At 38.8% G+C, this 26,052-nt stretch overlaps 1 protein-coding gene across 1 annotated transcript in view; it reads right to left on the bottom strand.

Annotated features, from left to right (window-relative positions):
* The window catches only part of LOC112110521 (E3 ubiquitin-protein ligase HERC2), a 214,573-nt gene that overhangs the window by 140,328 nt on the left and 48,193 nt on the right, over window positions 1-26,052 (bottom strand). Inside the window, exons 5-12 of the mRNA XM_024205561.2 lie at window positions 16,572-16,791; window positions 14,127-14,227; window positions 10,323-10,479; window positions 6,792-6,902; window positions 5,662-5,833; window positions 4,842-5,015; window positions 3,234-3,422; window positions 2,390-2,541 (exon numbers count right to left, since the gene is read on the bottom strand). Of these exons, the coding sequence (XP_024061329.1) occupies window positions 2,390-2,541; window positions 3,234-3,422; window positions 4,842-5,015; window positions 5,662-5,833; window positions 6,792-6,902; window positions 10,323-10,479; window positions 14,127-14,227; window positions 16,572-16,791 (1,276 nt within the window). The remainder of the gene's footprint in view (window positions 1-2,389; window positions 2,542-3,233; window positions 3,423-4,841; window positions 5,016-5,661; window positions 5,834-6,791; window positions 6,903-10,322; window positions 10,480-14,126; window positions 14,228-16,571; window positions 16,792-26,052) is intronic.

The following is a 26,052-nucleotide window of genomic DNA, read 5'->3' on the forward strand; positions in this document are numbered from 1 at the left end:
TGAGAGAAGACAAGAGTCAGTAATTATGTGAAAAGATCTGTAGTAACCTGTCTGCAGCAAGTTATAAATGGACCTGTAAAGCAAATTAAGGTTGATGTTGATCAATAACAAACACAATATGCAAAGCACTGTGGAGAAGTTTACACTACCACTGCCTGTGACATACTAAAGTCTGATCACTAGTATTTTTACCTCCAAATAAGTCAGTCCAGTGGTTTTCACAAACACTATACTTCACTGTGGGGGAAAAACTGAGCTCCAATTGCTGTATCTGAACAACGCCTTCCCTGCTACTCTCAACCCCAAGACAGGAGTACTCCCTTATCCTGTAAGGATTTGTCACCACAGTGGTGCTTATCACCTCTGGGATACAAATTCAACACAGAAGTATTTAAGTACACCCCTATAGGATACTGCATGGAAAACACTAGTTCAGCTACAGAACAAGACACTCACTCCTACTTTCTGGGCCAAGACAGAGCATTGCAATGTTACTGTTTAACACAGGAAAAAAAGGAATGGGGAACACACAACAGTTTGCATTTGCACTGAACCATTCTGAAATTGATTTGGCAAGTAAATAAGAAGGGCAGAGGGACTCCTGGGATCAGACATATGAGGCCTGAGAAAAAATGGGAGGATGGGTGCCCTTCTGAAACTACAAATATTCCAGAAATAGGCACAGAAATTATCAAAAATATAAAAAATGATTACCTACCTTTCTGCAACTATTGTTGTTAGAGATTTGTTGCAAAACATCCATTCCACTGTAGGTGTGCACGCACCTCGTGCATAGTTGACTCCAGATAGACTCCAATAGAGAAGGGAAGGAGGATGGGTCATGGAATGGACATATCCAACACATCTCAAAGAACACCACTTACAGAAAGGTAGGTAACCATTTTTTCTTCAAGAGCTTGCACATGTCCATTTCACTGTAGGTGACTCACAAGCAGACCAACGTGGAGGTGAGCTGGGAGAATACCTGACCAGTGTTTCTAGGGCAACCTGTCAGAAATTTGCATGGATTGACAGGAAATGGCATAAGGAGAGCAAAAGTATGGACTGATGACCAAGTCACTGTTTTGCAAACATCTATGATAGGTACTTGGGCCAAGAAAGCCTCTTTGAGTGGGGCTTACAAATGCAATATTTGTCAGTTATGTGGAATTTTCCCAAACATTTCAAGTAAACCAGGTGTGGGTCACTGCCCAGCATACGTTCAGCACAGGTCCAGAAGGACTTAAAACCTGATGAGCACAGCATCGTTCCAGTACCAATCCCAATACCAAAAGATGAAAAACTGGTCCAAAAAGACCTAAATCTAAAATCTATCGCTAAAACTAGCTAAAACTAACAAACCAGTATATATATATATATATATATATATATATATACACATACACACACACACACACACACACAGGCGTGAGGGCCGCACTTATGACAAAAAGTCTGAGATCACTCCGACAACCATTACTGGTGGAACTGAGGAGAATTGGCGCAGCTCCGCCCTTTTGTGGCGTGTAGCAACAGAGTGCTTGGGCCAGCACAATGGATACTGCTAAGGGAAAACGATCTCCAACCACGGTGCACAAGGTGCATACTCATATACAGTGGAATGGACATATGCAAGCACACGAAGAACTCAGAATTTTGAATTAAAAAGGAGAGAAAAGAAAATATTCAGAAAGGATGTAATTTTACAGTTGATAATACATGAATGTGTTGTTCTGAAGTTGGATTGTTGTAAAAGACATTTTGGATTACTCAGCTTCAGATTTCATAAGTGGAGCTGGATTTCTTGAAGATCTTTATGTTACCACTGGTTAACAGATTAGATACATTTTTTATCATTTTCTATAGCCACAAATCAGTATTCAATTAAGACAAATATCCTTAAAAGACCTCCTGGATCATCTCACCATGCAACAGAATTTTCTAAGCTAAGCACGCATTCCCTTCATACATGTTCATTGTTGTCTAAAATCCATAAAAAAAAAAATAAAAAAAAAATAAAAAAAGAAAAGAAAACGGAGGAAAGCTAGCCCTTTCCATTGTCATTAACAACTGTAGTTTATTTGCTGGTCTAATCATGACAACATAATTAAGACAAAATCTAAAGGAATGTATGTTTGTAAACCATCTTGCTTTGCTTAATTTCTTATCAACCTTTGAATGATATATATGTACTGGAGGACTTGAACAACTATAGCATACTATGTTATCTTTTGCCTGTTGTCATTTCGCTGTAAGTGGCTGTGTTTCACTAACATTTATTAAATGTCTGCATATTTAATCCTACCTTAGTTTCTAACATTAAAGTAGAATATTTGTAAATACGTTCTATGCTTAAGCTGGTGAATCAATGGTATTTTATTACACATACACTGTGTCCCCATGGCCTAGTCTTCCACCATCTCCACAACCCCAAGAGAAAACCTCTCCAGTTGCTGCCAAGGCAAGATAGTGGTGACCATCTGAATGTGCTGCAATCTTCACAATGTTTCTAGAAGCAAGACTCTGCACCAGCTGTGGTCCCTGTAAATTAGTTAGAGACAATGTACAAAGAAAAGTTACTTATGTTGCTCAGAGTGTAGAAAAAACTCAGACAACTTGATAATTAGATTTTTCCCCAATGAGGCCTTACTTCAGAACTATACATTCCAGCATTAATTTAATAAAACCAGAGAACCAGGCCAGAAGTTCAAATCCAATATTTGGGTTTGGTGAAAGGTAGAGGATGCTCTGGAGCTCTCATTTTGTCCCATCCTTATAATGCATGTAATATATATTAAACTGGCCTTTGTCCGATCATTTCAGATAGTCTTCGCTGCATATTTTTCTGTTTTAGTATAATTTTGTAAAGGGAATTTAATGCTTAGGCACTGGTAGTCAAAACATCCATTAGTTTAAATGCACTTCATGCTAAGCAATTGCCACGTTTCATGGAAATAAACGGCAAAGCAATACCACTGGAGAAGAAAGAGGGCATTGTTCATAAGGGTGGATTGTTGCGAGCACCATAACAAATATTTATAACATAGGAAAAATTCTTAACATGGCAAACAAAGGTGATAAACCATTGCTGCTGAGGGTTCAAAAACAAGGAATTTAAGATTAGTAGCATCACAGTATCTCCACTACACATCTGAATGATTAGAAAGAACAATCTCAGAGCAGCATATTTTATAGAAAACGGTACGCTTAGTATGGATGTAAAAATCACCTACCAGTGTGTCACTGTTGTATGCCTGCGTGTAAACTCGTCCATTTCTAGATAAGATTAAAAACCGTTTCTCTGCACAGGCAATTTGCATAACTCCAAGATTGGCAAGTCCTTCACACTGAATTGGACCACTCACATTAGCATAATATTTCCATCCTATTAAACCCCAACCTATGACTTCTTGCAAAGATCCCTGTAAGGCAACAAAGCTAAGTAAGAATTTACAGTTCACTACACAACTTAATTAAAACACAAGCACCAGGATATTTTTTCTAATAATTATGCTGCTTCAACAATACTTCAATCAATCAATATTCATGGCAGCTATAAAAGAAAGACATCAATGAACCTTACCTATTAATAAGATATTAAAAATAGTCTCACACGCATCACAATCTAATTAAAAGATACCATAGGTGGGTGAGGTAGTATCTTTTATTGGACCAACTTCTGGTGGTGGAAGAGACAAGCTTTCAAGCCACCCAGAACTTCTCTTCAGATCTGGGAAAGGTACTCAGAGTGTCACAGCTAAATACAAGGTCGAACAGATTGTGCTAACTGCTTATGCTAAACTATCTGTTCGATCTTGTATTTAGCTGTGACGCTCTGAGTACCTTTCCCAGACCTGAAGAGCAGTTCTGTGTAGCTCAAAAGCTTGTCTCTCTCACCAACGGAAGTTGGTCCAATAAAAGATATTACCTCACCCACCTTGTGTCTCTAATACCCTGTGACCGACATGGCTTACAGAATATACCATAAATATTTATAGCAAGTATGTAGAAGAGATCTTTCAACCAGTGAAGTTATATAAAATTTTGGGGGTTTCTTTAAATTGCTACTATACCAGAGCACTCTGACTTAAACATTTAAGAAATTTGGTCTTAAACCATTTATTTTGATGGGCACCGGGAATAGTACATTTATGGGGCATGATCACCCATAGGTTTTGGGGAATGACTTGCTTGTCATTCTGTAGAAATCTTTGGCAGATGCAAAGAGCAGTAACAATGGGCTCCAGAATAAGCCACATTCAGATAACCCCGGTGGTACTGGGAGGAGGGGATAAGAAGAAGGGAAACAGAAGACTAAGATCCCAGGGCTCAAAAAGTAGCTTGGAAAACAAAAATAAAGAGTGTAAGGAGATTCTCCTCATTCCACTGAAAGTGTTAAACTCTTTGGTACAGTCTGTACATGTTTATATCCACTACAGGAAATCGTTCAGATATTACTCCTGAACTGCTTATATAACTTTGGATTCTTTTAAAATGAATTACGGAAATTCTGAAAAAATTTCTAACTGTACAGGGATTTCAGTCTAAAATTATACCTTACCTCCCTGGTCAGATACCTCTCATTTGGCTATGGCCAAACATGAGGAAAAGAGGCAGGGAGGTTAAATACTCAGATTACTATAATCAGACAACTATGCATTATGGAAACTCACTTTAGACACTCTATATGAAAATACTTTAAAACCAATAGTTACACTTCTCTTTGTAAGTAAACTGATGATTTATTAAAATCATTGAATGGTCTTTCTTGACAGTTTAAAGAGTAAACTAATTGTCCATCTACAAACAGAATCCTTTTATTTGCGATTATATGAGATTACCTTATGAGATGTAGGAGAGCTACACTGTGGAGGCATACATGGAGTGGCCAGGCGATCTAAGTGGGCCATGATCACAACTGCCGTTTGTCGCAGATCAATTGCTAGCTCGTTGTCCTGTGGTAAAGTCAGGTACCTCAGAAAACTCTCATTGGGACTCAGGGAGTAGGACAGCATCTAAGAAAGCAAAGAAAAGCAGTTAAAAATAAAAAAGTTAAAAACAGGAAAATATTCAGAGTACTTTTTACACGCCCCATACGTTCTTTTCCCTTATTTCTCTAGATACAGATATGGCATATTTTGTGAATACTCAGCATCTGTAATTCCTATTGAAGTTAATAAGGGACTCAGCATCTGTATATACAATTCCTTCCTCATGCAAGCAATAATTTCAATTATTCATATACACTGAGAAATTGATGCTACCTTTGTATCAATTGTGCTATTCTGTACTTCCCAATAAAATTTAAGAATGTAATAATGTTTCAATCAAATTAATGGGAAAAGTTAAATGTTCAAGAAAATTAATCCACACAGAGTTGTAGTACCACATAAAAACTATTTCTACAACAAAATCTAAAATGCAATATTTATATAAACATACTGCAAACTTCTAATCTGCCATCCCGAGAAAATGCAAAATGTACATACTGTAATACAACAGTTGTATATGTATCTCGATGTGTAAATTACTACTACAAAAGTGGAGTTACAAACTTTAGAAGAGCAACAATGAGCATCTATACTTGATTGCTAAGCAACATGACACAAATAATTGGATACTGGATAGAATATACCTCATAAATAAACCAAACACATATACCTGAATCTCATCCTCGGCGTTAGGTATGTCTTTATTACAGATTATGCTCTGAAACCTTTGCAGCAAAGGTAGAAGGGGTGCACTTGTTCCTTGTGCAGATCGCTCATTATCTGTTTCTCTTGTTCCATTATCCCAGAGTTGAAGCAGCAACATAACAGCAGACAACATTTGGCTGAAAGAGTAAGTTTACCATCCTGTTGTAAGCACTCCTACAGAAGTTATTTGAAGTTCTACATTAAATCAAATTTTAGAAGATGTGCATGTTTAGTAGTATGTGTGTGAGGGTATTGGGCAGAATCTACTCAAAGCTAGCTCACTTAAAAGTTTTGCTTAGTTTAGGGTTTTTTTTCCCCCAAACAAAAGTGTCAAAGTGAAGTATAGTTTTTGAAATTTTGGGGTGTTTTTTTAGTTTTGGTATGTGTGCAAGTTTTACCTTTGATTATTCAGTAGTTATTTAGAAAACTGAGCAATCTGTTTAAAAGTTGTGGTTATAGATAAACTTTGTAAGAACAGACTAAAAGTATCCTTCGCTGGTATAAATCAGCACAGCTCCATTGACTTCAATGGAACTATACCACTTATACCAGAGGAAGATCTGGACCAAATGTCCACAAAAAAGTATTTCAAGATAGTTTTAATGAGCCTTCACCTCCTTTCTTGCAAAGTTTTAGTTACACAGGAATTGCTATTCTGGCTCAGAACAGTGATCCATCATTGACCACAGACAGATCTTGATGATTCACAGAAATATGAAAGAAGTCTTCTAGCAGAAAATTATGTAATAGACTGCTCACTAAAATATGTTTCTTTCTAATCCCCATCAGTTAAATTGGCTTAGACCCTGAAGCATGAGCTCTTAGTATTCCCTAATTTTCTATCTATATTTCATCCTTCATCATTACCCTTCATGATAGGAAATTATGGTTAAATCCTGGCCCCACTGACATCAATGGGAGTTTGCCATTGACTTCATTGGGGTTAGGATTTCACCTCTAATCATTACGGAGAGGACCCATAGGTGTTGCATCAAAATGTTAACATTGAACTAATACAAACTAAATGCCCAGAATTGCTCAGAACATTTTAATAGGTACTCTTGTTTGAGAGCAGAAAAGTGCTTCATTTCTCACCTTAGTGTGCCCCTCTGCACTGCCAACTCTAACAATATAGCAAGTGCCAAGTGCTGGTCTTGTAATGGAATGTTTGCTGGCCCTTTAGAACTTGGAGCTCCATGTACATCACTATTTAAAAAACAAAAAATACTTGAAGATGCAGAAATTAATGTTTGCAGCATTAACACATTACATGAGGTTTACAAAGAAACCATTGGGAAAAAACAAAACACATCTGCACAACTATAGTATCTACAAGGTGCTAGATGATGTCAACATTTATAGGAAGATTATAAGCTTCTGGGGCAGAAAAATACCTAGGAAGATATGGAGAAGATGAAGCGTAAAGTATTGACTCTCTTTTGGGGAGGTGCAGAGGTTTGTTTTTAAAATAAATAATCATCTTCAACTCCCTTGTGTATTTCGGAAGCGATACTTTTCAGCTGTGCTGATAATGGTGCCTGTTTCAATCCACGTTATGTGTGTGTTCCATTTTTGGAAAATAGTGAACAGCCAAGACCAAAAACATCTGTATCAGGTGACCTAATTACTATGGTTCCATTTGACAAGAGACCCAAAAGCCATACTGGCACATACAGCATCCAGAAGCATCCTTAGGTCCACTTCCTCTTGAGTACTGCACAAGTCTTGGACTTAACACTTCTACTGATGATGCACTTTGCTCCTTCACCATTTGAAAAGCCTTAAAGCAAGAAGCACTGCTTATGTTGCATTTTGAACCATATATTCACAGAGGAATTTTACAAGTGATTGCTTATTGGATGCCATGTTTAGAAACTTTTTCCACAGAAGCACAGGGCCTCCACCAATCACCTGATATTTCCCATATCCAGAGTCATCCCTTGGGTAGGGCAAATCAGGGCAACCACTCCGGGCCCCACGCTTTGGGGGACCCCATGGGCTGGTGCGATTGGCCTGCATGGTCGGCCCCAGAAAAGACGAATCTGTCACTTCCGCACCAGGTCCCGCAACCCCTAGGGACAGCCCTGCCCATATCCAACCTTAAATCCTGTCCTGCACTCTCTTTCTGCAGTTTTCAGAGTTACTATTGTCATATCTGTCAAAAAACTTTGATTAAAGAATTAGCTTTTCAAATCTTTGGGGACCTGCTTCAAATACGCAGCAGCCAATTCATCGAATGTGTGGAATTTGTCTCCAGCCATCATTTGTATGACAGCCATGGCATCCCATATATACACTGGAGGTTCTTTGTTGCATGCTCTTAGCTCATGGATTCTTTCAGATTGAGATTCCAGCTGATGCCCTTGTTCAGTTTTGTCTGTTCTTCTCATTGTTCCATCAGCATGGAAGAGGGACACAGTCAGCACAAGTCTTATTGGGTGACTAAGAACAGTTGACATTGAAACATCAAGTGAACCTCTCACAAATTTCTTCATTTGTTCTTCATAAACATCTGCTATTTTCAGCAGAGACTTCTATACACCTGACATTACATGTAGTCCAACAGATATGTTGATAAGCACCTCTGCATGCAATTCAGGATCAAATGGGTTTGTCATATTGTTGATGACATGGTTGGTAAGAGCTGTAACATGCTCTTCATCCCACTTCAGTGCATAAGCAAGGACTTGTTTGTGGACTTAATCTTCACTACTTCTTGTTAGGCTACTTCTTTCTCTCATAGCTTTTCCATATTCATAATATGAAGCTGTGTATTCTCATCTCTAACACTAATGCTGACCTGTGCGTAAGTGTCACTGAATTAAAAAGCCACTTTCTAGAACATTTCAAAAGCTAATACTGCATGCATAGGCAATTTACAAATTAAAACCTATCAGGCAAACTATATGCTGCACTGTAAGTACAAAACCTCACAAATGGAGAAGCATATTAGGAATTCATGTACATTTATATCTACCCACTATGCAGTGTAAACTATGGGCCTGCAATCTACTGCTACTGGTGCACAACCCTCAGGAAGACTGATCTGCTCAGCAAATTTCAATTGCAAATACAGAAAACTATTATAATCTCTTGTGAAATACTTTGATAATTAAGAATAGCTTCTTCTTTTTCCTTTATGCCGCTTTTCCTAGTGAGGGTCACGGCAGTGGCATGGAGAGTAGGAGGACCAGACTTCCTTTTCCTCCACAACATGTTCCAGCTCCTCCTGGGGGATTCCCCAGTGTTCCCAGGCCAGCCAGGAGATATAATCCCTCCAGCATGTCCTGGATCGGCCTCAGGGCCTCTGCCCAGTGGGAAGTGCCCAGGAGAATATGCGATGTGAAAACATTTCATGTTAAAATATTGCAAAATGTGATATTCACCATTTTTGTCACATGCTAAACAGCTTCATTTCTGGGAAAAAACATGCACATGCAAAAAACTCTTAATACGTTGTCGTTTGGTAGCTTTGACCAATAACCACCACGTTAAGGTGCTAAAATTAATTTAAACAGTAAAAACTGTAGTTGCAGTCACGTTGCAGTGTTTCTGGAACTGTGCAAAAAATAACACTCTCTTATTTTGGGTACCACTGTTTCACCTCACCCACAGCGTTACAGAACCACTTGACAGTGCCACATCATACCTCTTCTAAACATACATAAAATAAGATTTCAGATTATATATGATGTGGGTGTGTGTATGTCGGATACAGTCAGCTCCAAAAATACGGCCCTTTTTGGAGACCTGCCACACACCAACTGTGTGGATCCCAACATCCCAGCCCTGAGCAACATAGCTATGTTGGAGGAAGTTTTTAGTCCAGGTCTGTAGTATTAGTTTTGTATTAACATTGCTTTCCCATTTCAACATTTGCTATAAAATTAAGATGCAAACTGGACCATGTGTGTTCATTTGAATATGCGTCCAAGTGTAATTTAAACTCAATATTTTTGTACAATTTAAACTAAAGGACAATGTATTGTTCAGTATGCAATTCTCATTCACTTTTACATAACATCTCATTAAAGATTATATATGTGCTAAGTCTGAACATTAAAAATAGTCCATTTAAGTTACCTAAGCACAGTACATCTGAGCAATTTTCTTTGAATTATGAAAAACAGGGTCATTTCGAGATAGCGATACTCTAGAGAGAGCCCACATCAAGCAAGTGGTACGTGTGTTTGTGTGTTCTCTCTCTCTCTCTCTCTCTCTCTATATCTATATACCTCTACCCCGATATAACATGACCCAATAGAACACAAATTCAGATATAACGCGGTAAAGCAGCGCTCCAGGGGGGCGGGACTGCGTGCTCTGGCGGATCAAAGCAAGTTCAATATAACGTGGTTTCACCTATAACGCAGTAAGATTTTTTTGGCTCCCGAGGACAGCGTTATATCGGGGTAGAGGTGTGTATATACATATACACACACACACACACACACACAGCATGACTGTCTGTCTACGACTTGCTTGATGCCAGGGTATCAGAAAAGGAAACTACTCTATGTAGCACTCAATTTACCAGAAACTATTTTTGCTTAGCCATCAGTTGTTAAAAATTCAGACTCACCTTTCAATGCCAGTTCAAACAAACAAACCAAAAAAACCACTTACCCAGTCACAACAGACCTTAGGAATTTAGTAGCTCTCTCCACAACTTCCAACCATACAGATGATACAGTCCCTTCATCAAAAAGGGATGCTTCCGGTAGTGCTCGTAGTGCATCAAGAGATTCTTGTAACAATTCACTGCAAAGGTCTGCATCCTCACCTACCAGCCAAGATAACATATCAGTTATCTTACAGTATGTACTAGATAGCTAACTAAGGGTACATCAATATTTTCTCAAAATCATTCTGAGTGTGAACTTTAGAAAAAGCAACTACAAACCACCAAAACTGGTAAGTGTATAAAGTAGATATATTATGGATTAATTTTCATAGAATAATTTTGACTGGAATTTTAAGGAGTTGTATAGCTAACCATCAAAGCACCCCACAACACAGTAGGACTAATTATTCCTAAATCATAGGCATCAGTAGGAGTCTCCTCAGTTTCCCTGACAGCCTGTCCCATTATTTTTTATTCTAGACACAAAGTTTTAGTATTTAACTTTCATTCATCACCTGCACCCTAAAAACAGTTACTTTTAAAGTAATTCAGAACCACATTTAATCAAGCTGAGTAAAGATTATGTCCAGGCTAGAGGGCAGCATATAGGTTCAGAGCTACTAGCTCCCTCTCTGGAGGTGGACAGAGAAACAGAAAGCAGAGCAGAAGGACATCACTACCCCTTTTTGAAGGAAAGGAGGGATGAAAGCGATTACTCTTCCTGTTAATCAGAGAGGATGACAGCCCTTAAAGGGGCTTGTATTTGTCAGATGGAGGGGTTTTGTTTTTTCTTCTGGGGTGAATAGAGCCCATAACATACTAACTAGAGCACTGAAATCAATAACCGGAAGGAGCTAGGGAAGGAGAGCCCAAAATTAAATTTCCGGGGATAAAACCCTGTATTATTAACTGGGGCAACTGCATGTGGGGAAAGTGTCAGAACTAATTTATTGAAGGGGGTGTTGATATAGCAACACATGTGAAACAGATATGACTTGGGAGGGAAGAATGGCTCCGGTGCTTTTCATCCTGTCTTTCAGGTTTTAGTCCTTAAGAAACAATGTCACTGACTAATAAGACTCACTGTGTCTAGCTGGTTTTATAACATCTTCTGCCTATTTGTAGACTGTTCCATCCTCCCTGCAGTCCCTTCCACCAGATGTAACCAACCTACTTCTTCACTCTTCCATCATACGTCTAGTTTTTCTAACTCTTACACTCAATGAAGCTTCTACACTCAGAAAAAACTCAGTCATCAATATTTATTCTGATCAATTTAAAATGACCAAGAAATCTGTTTCTTCATCATTTACATGAACAGCTGCAAAAGGTTCGGAAGTTAGAATCATCAGAATCAAAATCAGTAGAGTAATGGAATATGACAAACAGTATTTGATTGGTGTTCAAGGACAGGCCATTCTCCCCAGAGCTTTGGGCTTTATAAAAAAGATTATCTATGCCTGCTCAATATATTACTGGTCACCGACCTTGATCAAATTACTTTTTTCCCCCAAAAAATAATGCAATTAGTCCAACCACCATGTCCCTTTATGGAACAAAACAACAAAATAAAGTTGCTTCAATGCTTTATTTCAAGGAACAGCAGAGAGAACATAAGACAAAAGAAATACTTTTGTGAAAGTTATGACTACTTCAAATTGTGGGATTTTGTTGTGTTTTTGAACAAACTCCTTTTCAACCTTACAGTGCAGTTCTACTCTGAAAAGTGGCACCAGTCAGTGTACATCAACTCAGTGGTTTCCATTTCAAATCTGCTGCTTCCCAAGAAGCCTTCTTCCTGCCCACCAAACTGTCAATCAAACTCACCCTAGGATCTGAAAGTCAACATTTTTCTTTCCAGACCCATATCTCACCACCAGTAAATAAGACCTGAGGAGTATTATAGGTAACTGAAGTGTACATCATTGTGCACCTCAAAGCAAATAAATTAATGGGAGACTAACAATTCTGTGGGATGTACAAACCAGAAAAGAATGCAATTCACCCTCACATAGTTTTGCTTCTTAAATGCTAATAGAGAGCAAACATTTTTTTACGTAAGGGGGAAGGACTGTCAGAAACACAAACAGTTATAACATGTGTAACTCACATTGAAAGTCAACAGGAGTTAAGACTGACGTTTGTGCTTTTGACAGTCTTCCCCTAAAGATATGGCTTAATTCAAACTCAGAACTGATGTGTACAAAGAGATACAATTTTGTTTTTGTTTTACCTTAACCACACACTAATGTTGCTAGTACAATATTTATCTGAGTTTACATTTGTGAAAACTGGCAATTATATCCTATCAGGTTACTTTAAGTTATAGGGCAAGTAAAGTTCTAGGGCCAGACATTGGAGGAACAGGGATAAATTGGAACAAGGAGCTTGGGGGAGGCTTGAAGATCGGCAGAGGGCTAGAGAGAAAAACTGGAACTGGGATGGGAGGGAACTGCTATTAGGAACATGGTGGGTGGGAAAACAGACTGGATGAGGAGCAAGGAGTGGGAGACTGGGACAGAAAACTAATGGGGTGGTTGAAAAGGAGACAGAACTGACAAGGAGCTTGGAGACGGGGGAGAACTAAGACTGGTGGGAAGAGAGGTTGGGAGAAGTATATGGAGTGCAGTGAGATCAGACAAGGAGCCTGGGAAGGGAGGAGACTGGGAACAGGGGGGAGGAGACTAGGATTGGGTATGGAAGGATACTGGCACTGATTTGAGAAACCAGAGGTGTACAAATTGGGAGAAGGAGCTGGGGTGGGGCAGAAGAGTGTGCTCACTAGAGAACACTCTCCTCCAAAGCTTGGAATAGAACCCAAAATTCCTGAGTCTCAATTTCTTGGCTATCAGCAAACATCTATGAAACTCAAAGGAAAAAAGTGTCATCCTCTAGTGCTGGTCTACATAGCAGTATTAGGCTGTCATCCTCTATCAGTTACCCTATGAGCTCAAGGGGCAGAGGTCTGTCAGGTGAACCTAAAAGTTGCAATCCTGATGATGACAAACCATGTGTGTGTCAATATAATGCCACATGATGGCATTTTTTTCAGTTTGCCTTCTTTAAAATCCTAGAATATTACACAAAAATATATTAGAAACATACTTAAGACTGCAAAAGAAATGTCAGAATTAAGGCGACTGTGCAACCTTAAGTCAGCCTCCTTGTCCCTATGCCTTTTGGTACAGTCTTTATTTACATGATCACATGCTGTTTTTTCCATAGAAACTCAACCTCATTCAGTGCACAAAAGGGACCTGCTCTGGAGATGAATCAGGGTTGTGTAGTGAAAGAGGCTGTTGTCTGTAGGACCTCTGCTTCATTTGTTGCAGAGATTAGAAAGTGTGTAGTGAATAAGGCAAGGGACTGCAAGAAGAAAAAGAATGGTTTATTATTAAGGCAGTTGAATGCTGCCCTGGAGAACTGGATTCTATCTCTTCCTCTGCCACAGAACTCTATGGTACGCTGGACAAGCCACTTAAACCATAGTTATTAATTGGGTGTTCTTCATTTTCTGAGACCCTGACTCGAGACCCTGGAGCCTGATTTGCAGAAGTGCCGAGTACTCATAATCACAACTGAATTAAATGGGATCTATCCCTTGCACATATGAAGTGCTGCATAATGCTAATTACTCTGAAAAATCAGGTCCTAGATGTCTCAAATTGGACACCCAACATTAATGGACTTTTACCTCAATCTTTCTCTGGCTCAGCTTTGTGACCTTAAGAATGTTCTTTTAAACCTAGTTTGTGCATGTAATTATACAAAATAAGGTAAACATAAGATTGCAAAATGGACTTTACCTGACCTCCAAGCTCTGCGAAGGAATGCAAATGCAAATGAAAGTGCTGCTCTGGATCCCACTCGTGCAAGTCCTTCTACACCTTTGCCTACAGGTCTGGGACTAAGACAAGAAAATTTAAAAATTCAAAATCCTTTCTTGGAGAGAGAAAGTTAATGCTCTTTAAATGTTAACAGCCAAGATTCATTTCCATTGTCCAAAAAAGATCAACCCCATCCACCAAGAACCTTGGTTTAAAATAAGTCAGAAGCTAGACTAATATCATGTGTGTTACCTGTTCCTAAATCTTACCACTCTTGTTGATAAGAAAGCTCTAGTTTTAGGCCTCCTTACAGAAAACTGAGACTAAAAAAGTTGTACTTGTTCAGTTTTGTGACCAATGTAGAGTTAGTGTTAACCAATTAGTGAGAAGACTCTAGTCATGTGAAACTGTCATTGTCCTGAAGATTTTCTCAGAGCTGGTATGTTCTATGACAAAACATCTTTCAAAAAATTTTAGCTTAGGCCCCAAATGTGGGCTCTTATTATCAAGGTGATTTTCAAAAGCCTCTATGAATAAAAATATTGAAGTGTTTTTGTTCTTTTTATAAAAAAAATCAGAAGCTCAACGCTACTGTACTTGTGCAAGAGAACTACAAGTTGAAATTGATACAATAAATGAAAGTGACTAGGGTTATCATCCCAGTGAATTCAATAAAGGTAACAACATAAACGATGAAAAGTAAGTAAAAATTTTATATGTTCATTTTTAAATCCCTAAAGCATTACAGATTAAAATATTTTAATGTGTTAAATATCCCTTTAGTGATTTTGTAATTCTATGTACACAATCATATATTTCTGCTAAGGGTATGGTGTTGCATTTATAGTCTGCTTCAATCTATTTTCCAAACAGTTTTCGTTTTCGTGCAAATCCAGCTGTAACTTTTGTCTTACACTTTTAAAACCAGGATTCGTACATATTTTGACATGACTGTTCACACCTTAAGAATGCCACTGAAAGACAGCTATTAAAATAAGCTTTCTACAACAGCACATGCTTTTGAATGGTCCTCTTGCAGTCATGTTAAGGGCTGCAGCTATGATGTTGCATCTGGGATATCTTCTGTCCAGCACTGTATTCAACCTGGCTCTGATACACCTTGGTTAATCTGTGCCCAACAATCTCATAGGGATTCTCTCCCTCCAATTATTGATGCTAAGCTCTAACAGTTTTTTTGTTATCTCTTTTCCAATTAATTTTTGTGATGTGGGTCATATTAACAATGCTTTTATTTGCGAGTTCAGTAATGGTTACAGAAGGAGGCGGCATACATTTAATTTTTCTTAATAGCATTCACTAAATGTGAACACATTTCTGCTAACCTTTTTATTTTTATTTGTGAAATCACATTAAAATAAAGAAGTTTCACCTTTTACTTGCAGAATGAGCAACCTCCCCCCACCCCACTGTTTCTCTTAGAAAGAATGACAATCTTGTCCTTCCTTTTGGTTGCACATCAGGGATTTGACTGCTTCGGTTTGCTGCCCCAATAAAATGGTTAAATTTTTTATACTGAAATTTCAACAGTGTGATTTTTTAAAAAGTGTTGGTCTATTTAAGTCATGTCTGAGGCCAAAAGATTTCTTCAAGGAATAGAAACAGCCAGACATTGGCACATCATCATTGCTAGATCACTCATAAGTACTCTTTCCTTTAAATACATTCCTGCGGAGGAGTATAGAAATTAATCAGACAAATAAAGGCTTTCAGCACTAACAAAGGAATTTCAATTTGAATTGCCTCACACTCTTGATCAAATACAACATGCCCCTTCCCTCCACTGACACCTGGCCTGTGAACTAGAATTAGCACGTTTATTTACAGCAGGAAAGTAACTGCACTGTAAGTACAAAAACTTACAAATGGAGAAGCATATTAGGAATTCATGTACATTTATATCTACCCACTATTTCTTGTTCAGTTATTGTTTTCTTTGCCATCTCTGCAGCTACTCCCTTTTAACATTTTTTGCCTGTGTCAAGATAACACATGACAAGGAAAACTATTTTTCAGCCCTGTGCATGTAAGTATATTCTAACAACACAGCTACTAATGTCATTAGAGTCATATGATCTCCCTTGACGTAAATTCTGAAACAGGCCTGACCACAGCTAGCTAGAATGACACACAAGAAACATCTTGGTGAAAATAGTATTACAGCTTAGAGGAAGTTTCTGCTATAGGAACATGGTGTAATGCAAGCACGGGGCAATATTTAAGTGTCAACCAAAGACCAAAGCCACTGCTTCAGAGATACATACAATACCTCTGGTGCTTGTATTAAGTCCAGAAGGGGGAAAAAACCAGTGCTAAGGTCTCCTACATTAGTGAAGTCACAAACAGATTACATCTGTTTTAAATTGATCCAGCAACAGAGCAACCTGCTTGTCCTGATCTCATTACCTTTTCTTGTCCGCAGCAGGCAGAGGAATACTACTGCTTTTCCACTTAACCTTGACATTCTCCTGAAGAACAGTTCTGTTCAATGCAATGAAATATCGTTCCAGAACAACTAGCCTCTGCTTCAGCCGCAGAGCCGAAAGAGTTGTCGTGGCAGTTTGTGTGGCTAGAACTTGCTGTTCCTTCACCAGCACATACAGACACTCTTTCAACTCATTCACATCTAAAAGAAACATGGCAGAAAAGTATTACTACTGTGAGACAGCAAGATGAACACAACATGTAACCGAGTTCACAAATATGAAAACAGGTAAACTGAACAATCTGAGGCGACCAAGCATTCTAAATCTCAAACGTTAGTAAGACAAAGACGACTATTTTTCAGTTTTCAATTTAAAAAAAGAAAAAGGGAAAAAAACAGCACAGTTTAAAGTATGTCCTGTGCCCTATACAAGTATATTCTAATAATATACTACTACTGTCATTACAGCTAAATCTGACTTTACTCCATAAAACTCACTTGTCTTCTTACATAAGGGACAGGCACGTGCTAAATACTCATAATGTAATCACACACTGCACGTAACAGATATGTAGAATAGCAAAAGATAAGGTTATTATGGAAAAACTATTTTCTTACTTGTATGAATAAATCTGAATCTTAATAGTTCATTAATGTAGTCTCAATATGTGGTATAAAGTATTTAAGTGTTCTAAATAAACCACTTAGACAGCAAATTTCTATCATCTAGCAGACCTTGTGGACAGTGCTCTTATGTTCAGCCAACAGCCTTATATAAGGTCTGTTGCTTGCATTTTATGTGCTGATATACATTCTCTTATGTTTCTTAGTATTTATAAAGCAACTCTCAGACGCTCCAAGATCACTGCCAAGGACTGCTGATCTTACAAAACAAGAAGTGTTAGAAATTAAAGCGGATCTTGAGAACACTGCCAAACAAAACATGTTTAGAGACTGAATGTGCGTTACGCTGTATCACTCACAAAGAGTTTGGAGCTGTCCAAACAGAAAAGACAAGGTCAATAGCTCAAGGAGCTCACAATCTAATGACAAGAGAGTAGGGGAAAGGAACACGCATACTGTAAATAAGTATGAACATGCTTAATTACTATGGCAAATTTCAGTAAAGGTTATAAAAAGTTTCTTAGCAGGCTTCCCTTCTATCAACTGTCTGATCACTAAAGGCCATTTCACACCGCTTTTCACTAAATTACAGCACCCTTAATATTCTCCAGTCTGGCCAGTTACCTAGCTCCTAGTAACAAACAGAAGTATTTTGTTTTAACAAATTTATGAGTATTTAAATCCAGATTATGACACAGAAGAACTCCTCACCCACAGTGCAATGGTGTTTGTGCACAGCAGTGAACAACAGTGCTAACAGAACTACATCTGCACTTCGGGGAACCCCATTTCACAAAACATTCGTAAGAACATAAGAATGGCCATACTGGGTCAGACCAAAGGTCCATCCAGTCCAGTATCCTGTCTTCCAACAGTGGCCAATGCCAGATGCCTCACAGGGAATGAACCAAACAGGTAATCAAGTGATCCACCCCTTTCGCCCATTTCCAGCTTCTGGCAAACAGAACTAGGGACACCATCCCTGCCCATCCTGACTAATAGCCATTGGTGAACCTATCCTGAAGGAACATATCTAGTTCTTTTTTGAACCCTGTTAGAGTCTTGGCCTTTATAACATCCTCTGGCAAAGCGTTCCACAGGTTGACTGTGCATTGTGTGAATACTTCCTTCTGTTTGTTTTAAATCTGCTGCCTATTAATTTAGTGACCCCCTAAGTCCTTGTGATGAGGAGTAAATAACACTTCCTTTTTTACTTTCTCCACATCAGTCATGATTTTATAGACCTCTATCATATTCCCCCTTAATCGTCTCTTTTCCAAGCTGAAAAGTCTCAGTCCTCTTAATCTCTCCTCATATGGAAGCCATTCCATACCCCTAATCATTTTTGTTGCCCTTTTCCAATATACATCTAGCACACCCCTCACATTACCGTCATAACAGTTACATGAGACTCATTCAGTATCACCTCCCTGTAAATTCAGGTCTTTGCAATACAGTACATTTTATGTATTGCCTCTCTTTTGTGAGATGTCTTTGCACACGTAGCAGCAAATTCAAATGATCATTTCTATGATGCAATGTGATATGGCATTATGATGCAATGCCATATCACATTGCAAATTCATGTCTAATTTGCTGTCAGCTATCACCCCATCCTCATTTTCAGCATTATCTTTTCAGGTTTTTCCTTTCCCTTGTGGGTATATTCAATTCCCTCACCCCTACCCTCCCAAAAAAAGTATTTTGCATGTATTCATCTTCATTATTTATTTAGACATTAAAATGCTCCTAGCCCTAGATCCTGGCATCTTTAATACCTTTTTAAAATTATCAAAAAACCAGCAGCAACCTGAATTATATTCACCTATAATTAGATCTTACAACTAAAGAAAAATAAGGAAAAATATCCCATCTTCTCTAAATACTAACCATTATGCAACTCACACCTTGCCAAATGTCCCCTTAGAAATGTGCTCTACAAATTTTCTTTCAGGAAATATACCATACACCACAAGCGATTTACAAGATGTGAAACGTCTACATTAATCGAGAAAACCAAAATAAAAGCTGCTGCAAAACACAGAATATTGTGAAGTGAGATGCACTGAGACTGTGCGCCAGGCTACTTACTGATGTAACCATAGCACCCCAACCTTTATTTTGTAAACAAAAACAAAGAAGGAACATCTTGTAGCACATGGCCTTCTGTATTTCAGAGTATCATAACAGAACTTCTTGTTTGAGACTGGCACGTCAGCTTTACTTGCTGCCTCCCGTAAACAATCTGAAGAGGTAAAATCAGTATTCTCCTTACCCTCCCCAACAGAAAATCCTATCAGCTTCCAAAGGCTAACTCAGAGATGCAGCAGTGAATTTAAAATAGCCGTCCAAGAATAACCCTTCTGATTTTACTAAGATGATTTTATTAACTGTGGCCTTTTTGACAGCTGATTTAAATATGCAGATTTAATCATGCTCTGACCTAACTTTCCCTGCTGGGTTTTCCCATGTACTTTTAACTACAACCCACCTACCCTTCCTTTAATGGTCATGGAAGAAGAATAAAGCACATGCTCAAAGGAACTCTGGTTGTGATACAACATGGAAGGGAATTCATTTAGATTTCCTTGTAAGCATCAGTAAATGACTCCTACATTTGGGCAAATCCGTTTATTCTTTCAATCTAAGTGTTAAGCACTTCTGAAGCCTGTCCCCTCTGCCATACTCTTAGGGAATAGCCACTACTGTATAATTCTTGACCCGGGACATAGGATCTATATAAATATGGCAACTGGTGCCAGACTCAGCAAGTCTACAGAGTAATATTCAATTAATGGGTCATTCATAATTCCTAGCACTCAACAAAAATAAATTGGGGCAGCCCTTAAAGCGACTTCTAAGAGAAAAAATAGATATAAGTTGTCAGAGGGAAAAAAATCCTTCTATTCCAAATGAGACACAAAAACAATGGAAGTATATACAGTGATAAATTCATGGAGGTGTCCACAGAGGAGAGCTGGAGATGTGATATGGTCTGATATGAAGAGGTTTGAGAACTTCTGTTGAATTGCCAAGTTTAGCAAAGGAACCTACAGCGTATACGACGGGGGTACATTTCAACCTATACGTACCCAAAAGGAGATCAAACAAACCTTAGCAAAGAAGCTACATTTTAAGAATGTAGCAGCAACACATGACTACGCTTGCAAATACATATTAAATAATGAGTTTAAATTAAATAGAACAGGGACATTTTTTCCTCAAGGGTAACCAAGCTTCGGATTTTCCATTCTTATAGGTAATGGCTGAGTTTGCCTTACTGGAATTCAAGAAAAACTGGACAGTTACTTGGATACCAGTTGTCTCGAGATATAAATGGGATTAAATGCTTAAATAAGACAAGTCTTGTTAACTTGAACATTTTCCACAGAACATTTTCTTTTAACTTCTTCAGGAACACTGAGCAATGATCAACCATTAGGATAAAGTGGACTGTAAGACATTACTAGTTTCCCGCAATAATATGGTAGGGTGTTTTTGTTTGCTTCGGGGGTAAGGGTGTAAGTGAGGAAAGGAAAGAATAGGCACTCACAGACTTTCATCCTTCCAATCATCTCTATTTCTGAACCTTAGCCTAACGAAATTCATTCTCCTAAAGATGGGATATTAAGTGAGCAATATTTTTCCTATTAATTATCCTTTTTACTATAATTTTAAAGATGATTATAAAAGGATATATTATTCAATTACAGATGTTTTTTAGTAACTATTTTGTATGTAGATAAGGTATTCTGACTTAGTCCATTAACTCACTACTAACAACCCATAAAGCGTGGAACTTCCAGGAAATTTTCCTCATAATCCAGAAAGATTTGAAAACTGTTGCTACAATGTGTGTATCTACGATATCTCACTGAATCCATTCTGGTAATTCTCATCTTCCCCAGTGGGCACTGCTTTTAAAGTGACTTCCTGATGCAATTAGCTTTACTAGCAGTACCAGAAAACAAGACACATTAGTATCTAAAAATAGATAACTTGCCCCCATACACCTTAAATCCCCTGGAGTCCTGTATAAAAAACAACAGCTTACAAACTCTTGACTTATTAAGTCACTGCTGGTACAAACCAGTTTTGACTACACAAGGAAGCTATCAGTTTTATTTTATTTATACATTTCTTTTTCATTTAAAGTGAATATGCTACTGCTTATTCCTACCTTTTCTATTTTATGCTATTGAAGGATGTTAAAAAAAAAATAAAGTCATAAATTCAGAAAAGTAGTATTTCTGCTTAAACTCATTTAAAATGTGAACTATAAATCTGATTTCAAATACTGAATGGAACTGGAATAAAGTAATTCTATCCTTGTGTATATGTAGGATTTCATGCTTTAATAAAATGTAACGTGACTGAATTAGGGACTTTTTTCCTGACTTTTATAGCTGAGCTTTTACATGTATAAGTGTTGTATCAAAATTTTTGCTTTTCTTTTTAAAGAGAAAAGACTGTCAGATGACATCAAGTACATGTATGGAACGAGAACTACATTTAAAGCAAATAAAAATAGCTTAATTTAGCTTACTGACTGTAGCTTTATTTCTTCAACCTTTTTCTTAAAGCATGTTTTATGCTTTTTTCTACAAATTGAAATGGCATTTAACTTCAGGAGAAAAGTTGCACTTTTGGACTTAGAACAGTAACAAGCTATATAACCCATTATTATTAATTATTATTAAAGTATTATGCAAGTACCTGAAAACAGGTTTGTAGGTAAACCGTGTCTGATGAATTTGACTATCTAGCTCTTCATCACATTTTTCTAAAATTAAAATATAAATATCCTTATGAAGACAAGGACAAGCAGAGGGCAAAAAACTGCAGGTACTCTGTTCACTACATCCATTTAAGAGTAGTAAGTTAGCGATAAGCTAATATATATCAAGTCTGCTAAAAAGTTTATTAAACACAGCCACACTCTTGTGAGCTCCACTATGTAGGCAGCTGGGCAATTTAAGTTAAAGTTTAGGTTAGATACATGAATTGGGAGTTAAGACCATATAAAGCCTCTAATTGAATTCAGACACCATCATCATTTGCTGGATAGAAACACTGAAAACTGACAGTATTTCTAAAAAAATGTCTAGAAAATGCATTTTTCAGTGTATTGTATGTATTCTTTTTCGGGATTCATTTAGTGACTTTAAGGTACTATAACCACTGTAGTTTTTCCAACTCCCTTAATAACTATCAGCACTGCAGGACTCTGCAGATTAATGATATCACTACGGGGACACCACCATCACCACGCTCAGGCACAAAATAGACTGAAGAAAAGGAAGGGTAACAAGAATGAAAGAGGACAATATATAAATAAAGCAACACAAGATTAAAAGGCTACTTCTCCAACCCAAAAGAGGTTTTTGTACCACTATAGAGAATGTTATTTTCCTCTTTTCATGTCCAGGAAAGAGAGCAGCTGCACTTATATATACACCTTTGCATCACTGGAACCTCAACAACAAACATTACAAAAAAAATGTGTAATTTAGAAAATAAATGAAAGCTAAGGTTTTAAGGAGAAGCAATACAAAAATTAGGGTGGGTCAGTAAATAATAAAATTAGGATTTTTCCAAGGGAAAGCAAGGCAAAAGGCAGCTCTTCTCTCAAACTTAAATTAATAAAGACTCAATGTAAAATTGAAACACAGTAAGAAGCCACTGAGCAGTCAAATATGCATGTTATTACCAAAAATATCTAAGATTTATACTATGGTAACAACCAAAAGCCCTAATCAGAAGGGCCTCATTGTTCTGTATGAATATGTATTGACCATTGCTGCCCCAAAAACAGGGCTCATTCTAATTTACCTGCTGTTCTGGCAGAGTAAAGGGCTTTAATGTAAATGACAAACAGCCACAAAGTGTTCCTCCCCCACTCAGGCCTGTGCCAGTAAGATCAAAGCCAAGAGCACTACTCCCCTAAGACATTTATAGAAAGGCATTTTCTATCTATATTCTTAGTAAATATGGTCTCAGTCTTGTAAAGTTACACATACAGGCGGTCCCCTGCATCAGCACTGACTTCAGTGCAGCTTTGCACAGGTTCACGGGGTCTACCTGTGCACATCTTTTGCAGGATGGGGGGACCTATATTATTGCACGGTGGTAAAACCATGGCTGTGGCTCAACTATGCTTAGAAATGGTTTTATAATGTAAATGGTGCATCATAAAATTGACTGTAACTATTGGCAAAGGCTCACTGACAGCACAGTAAACTTGACTGATTTTGTGGGAGGTGAAGAGACTGACCTTAAACCCCTCTTTTATAACAATTGTTAAATATCTCCATGCTTGAAACAGGCTCCAAACTCCAAATTTCCCACTGCATATTAGCAGTTGAAAAAAAAAAAAAAAAGGACAACTTAAAAAGAAGTCACACTATCTGAAATTTTGGCTACTGTTGCACAGAATACCACTTATTTCTTAAATAAGAAAATTTCATTACTAGATTTCAAAGCACTTTGCAATCTTTAAGTGCTATTATCCCCATTTTACAGATGAGGAACTAAGGCACTGCATACCTTGTCCAAGGTCATCAGGAAGTTTGTGGAAGAGCAGGGAACTGAATTCCAAAGTCCTAAGCTAGTGCCCTAAACACTATAAAATATAGAAGAGGGAAAAAAGTTCTACTTTTCAGTTTGGGTGCCTGTGCACTTGACAACTTTGTGTGGTCAAAGGCTAGCTATTTGAAAACGTAGTCAGTTTCTCCTATTTGTGTAGGGTCTTTCACACAGTAACAAGAGAGCAAAGTAATTTTTAAAAAAGGGGGGGGAAAAGCAATTGTAAAGCCACAAAATGGCAGGACTCCTGAAAGGTAGCTGTTATATGTGTAGCTACTTTTATCTAATATACACAAAGCTAAAAATATGCTTTAATTCATATTAGAGACACCGATACTACAGCTCAATAATAATGTGCATAACAAGGAGTAGTTTTAGGCCTGGTCTACACTAGGCGTTTATGTCGAATTTAGCACCGTTAAATCGAATTAACCCTGCACCCGTCCACACCACGAGGCTATTTAGTTCGACATAGAGCTCTCTTTAAATCGATTTCTGTAATCCTCCCCAACGAGAGGAGTAGCGCTAAATTCGAAATGGCCATATCGAATTAGGCTAGGTGTGGATGGAAATCGACGCTAATAGCTCCAGGAGCTATCCCACAGTGCACCACTCTGTTGACGCTCTGGACAGCAGTCCGAGCTCGGATGCTCTGACCAGCCACACCCCGGGAAAATTTGAATTCCTTTTCCTGTCTGGGCAGTTTGAATCGCAGTTTCTGTTTGGACACCGTGGCGAGCTCAGCAGCAGTGGCAAAGATGCAGAGCTCTCCAGCAGAGATGGCCGTGCAATCCCAGACTAGAAAGAGGGCCCCAGCATGGACTGATCGGGAAGTCTTGGATCTCATCGCTGTGTGGGGAGATGAGTCCGTGCTTGCCGAGCTGCGCTCCAAAAGACGGAATGCAAAGATCTACGAGAAGATCTCTAAAGCCATGGCAGAGAGAGGATACAGCCGAGATGCAACGCAGTGCCGCGTGAAAATCAAGGAGCTGAGACAAGGCTACCAAAAAACCAAAGAGGCAAACGGACGCTCCGGATCCCAGCCCCACACATCCCGTTTCTACGAGGCACTGCATTCCATCCTAGGTGCGGCCGCCACCACTACCCCACCACTGACCGTGGACTCTGAGGATGGGATATTGTCCGCGGCCGGTTCCTCCGACATGTTAGCGGACGGGGAAGATGAAAAAGGAGATGAGGAGGACGAGGCAGTCGACAGCGCTGGCACCGCTGATTTCCCCGACAGCCAGGAGCTCTTCATCACCCTCACAGAGATCCCCTACCAACCGTCCCCCGCTGTTACCCCAGACACAGATTCAGGGGAAGGATCAAGCAGTAAGTGTTTTAAATATCTTAACATTTATTTATAACAGAACTTGCATATTTTAAATATTAACAATAGCTAAAGTGCTTTCAAGTATGTAAACTTTTATTTATAACAGAACAGGAAGATTTGAAATATTAACAATGGGTAAAGTGCTTCTAAACATGTAAACAGGAAAGTGCAACAAAAAGGGGAATCTGAACAAAGGGTTTCATGATTACTGTGTCTTTGGCCGCTTCAATGTATAGTCCGAACCATTTTAAGAAAATTCAACAATGTCCGCTTCATGATTACACTGCCCAAGACGCTCCACTCTTTTGTCCCTCCAAGGGCACCTAACCCAAAAACTGGTCGATGTGTCCGGGGATAGAGGCGAGATCCCCCGGGGAGAACTCCTCATAGGCCTCCTGCAGGTGTCTTTCCAGCCTAATTATCAGGTTCTTTGGCAGGGAGAGCTTATTAGGCCCCCCGTGGTATGACACGTTTCCCTGCCACAACGCCAGCAGGTATTCGGGGATCATGGCCTTGCACAGCATAGCAGCAAATGGCCCCGGTTTCTGCAGGCTGTCCCGCAGCATCCTCTCCTTCTGGCTCTCCGAGACCCTCAGGAGGGTGATGTCTGGCATGATGCCCTGCTTTGAATTAGGTAGGGGACAGTTAGTATTGGGACTGCTTGCCCGTTCCTTTACAGAACTGCAACCGCCGGTTTACAGCCACGCGGTTTACAGCCGCGAGGGGCTGGGACAGGGGCAGAGTTCATGCTTGCAGGATTGCTGCCAGCATCGACTCGCATTGCTTTCTATGTGAAAGGAGGCCAGTGCCACTCTTAAAGTTTTAAGCAGCCACAAGTCTACGGCTTACCATGTTTGCCAGCTAGACAAAGTCCGGTGTGCTGCCCCGCTCCTCAGCTCGCCACAGCAAGACCGCAG

Source organism: Terrapene carolina, unplaced genomic scaffold, assembly GCF_002925995.2.
Source record: "Terrapene carolina triunguis isolate 2854851 unplaced genomic scaffold, T_m_triunguis-2.0 Scaffold23, whole genome shotgun sequence".
In the NCBI taxonomy this organism is placed as follows: Eukaryota; Metazoa; Chordata; order Testudines; family Emydidae; genus Terrapene; species Terrapene triunguis.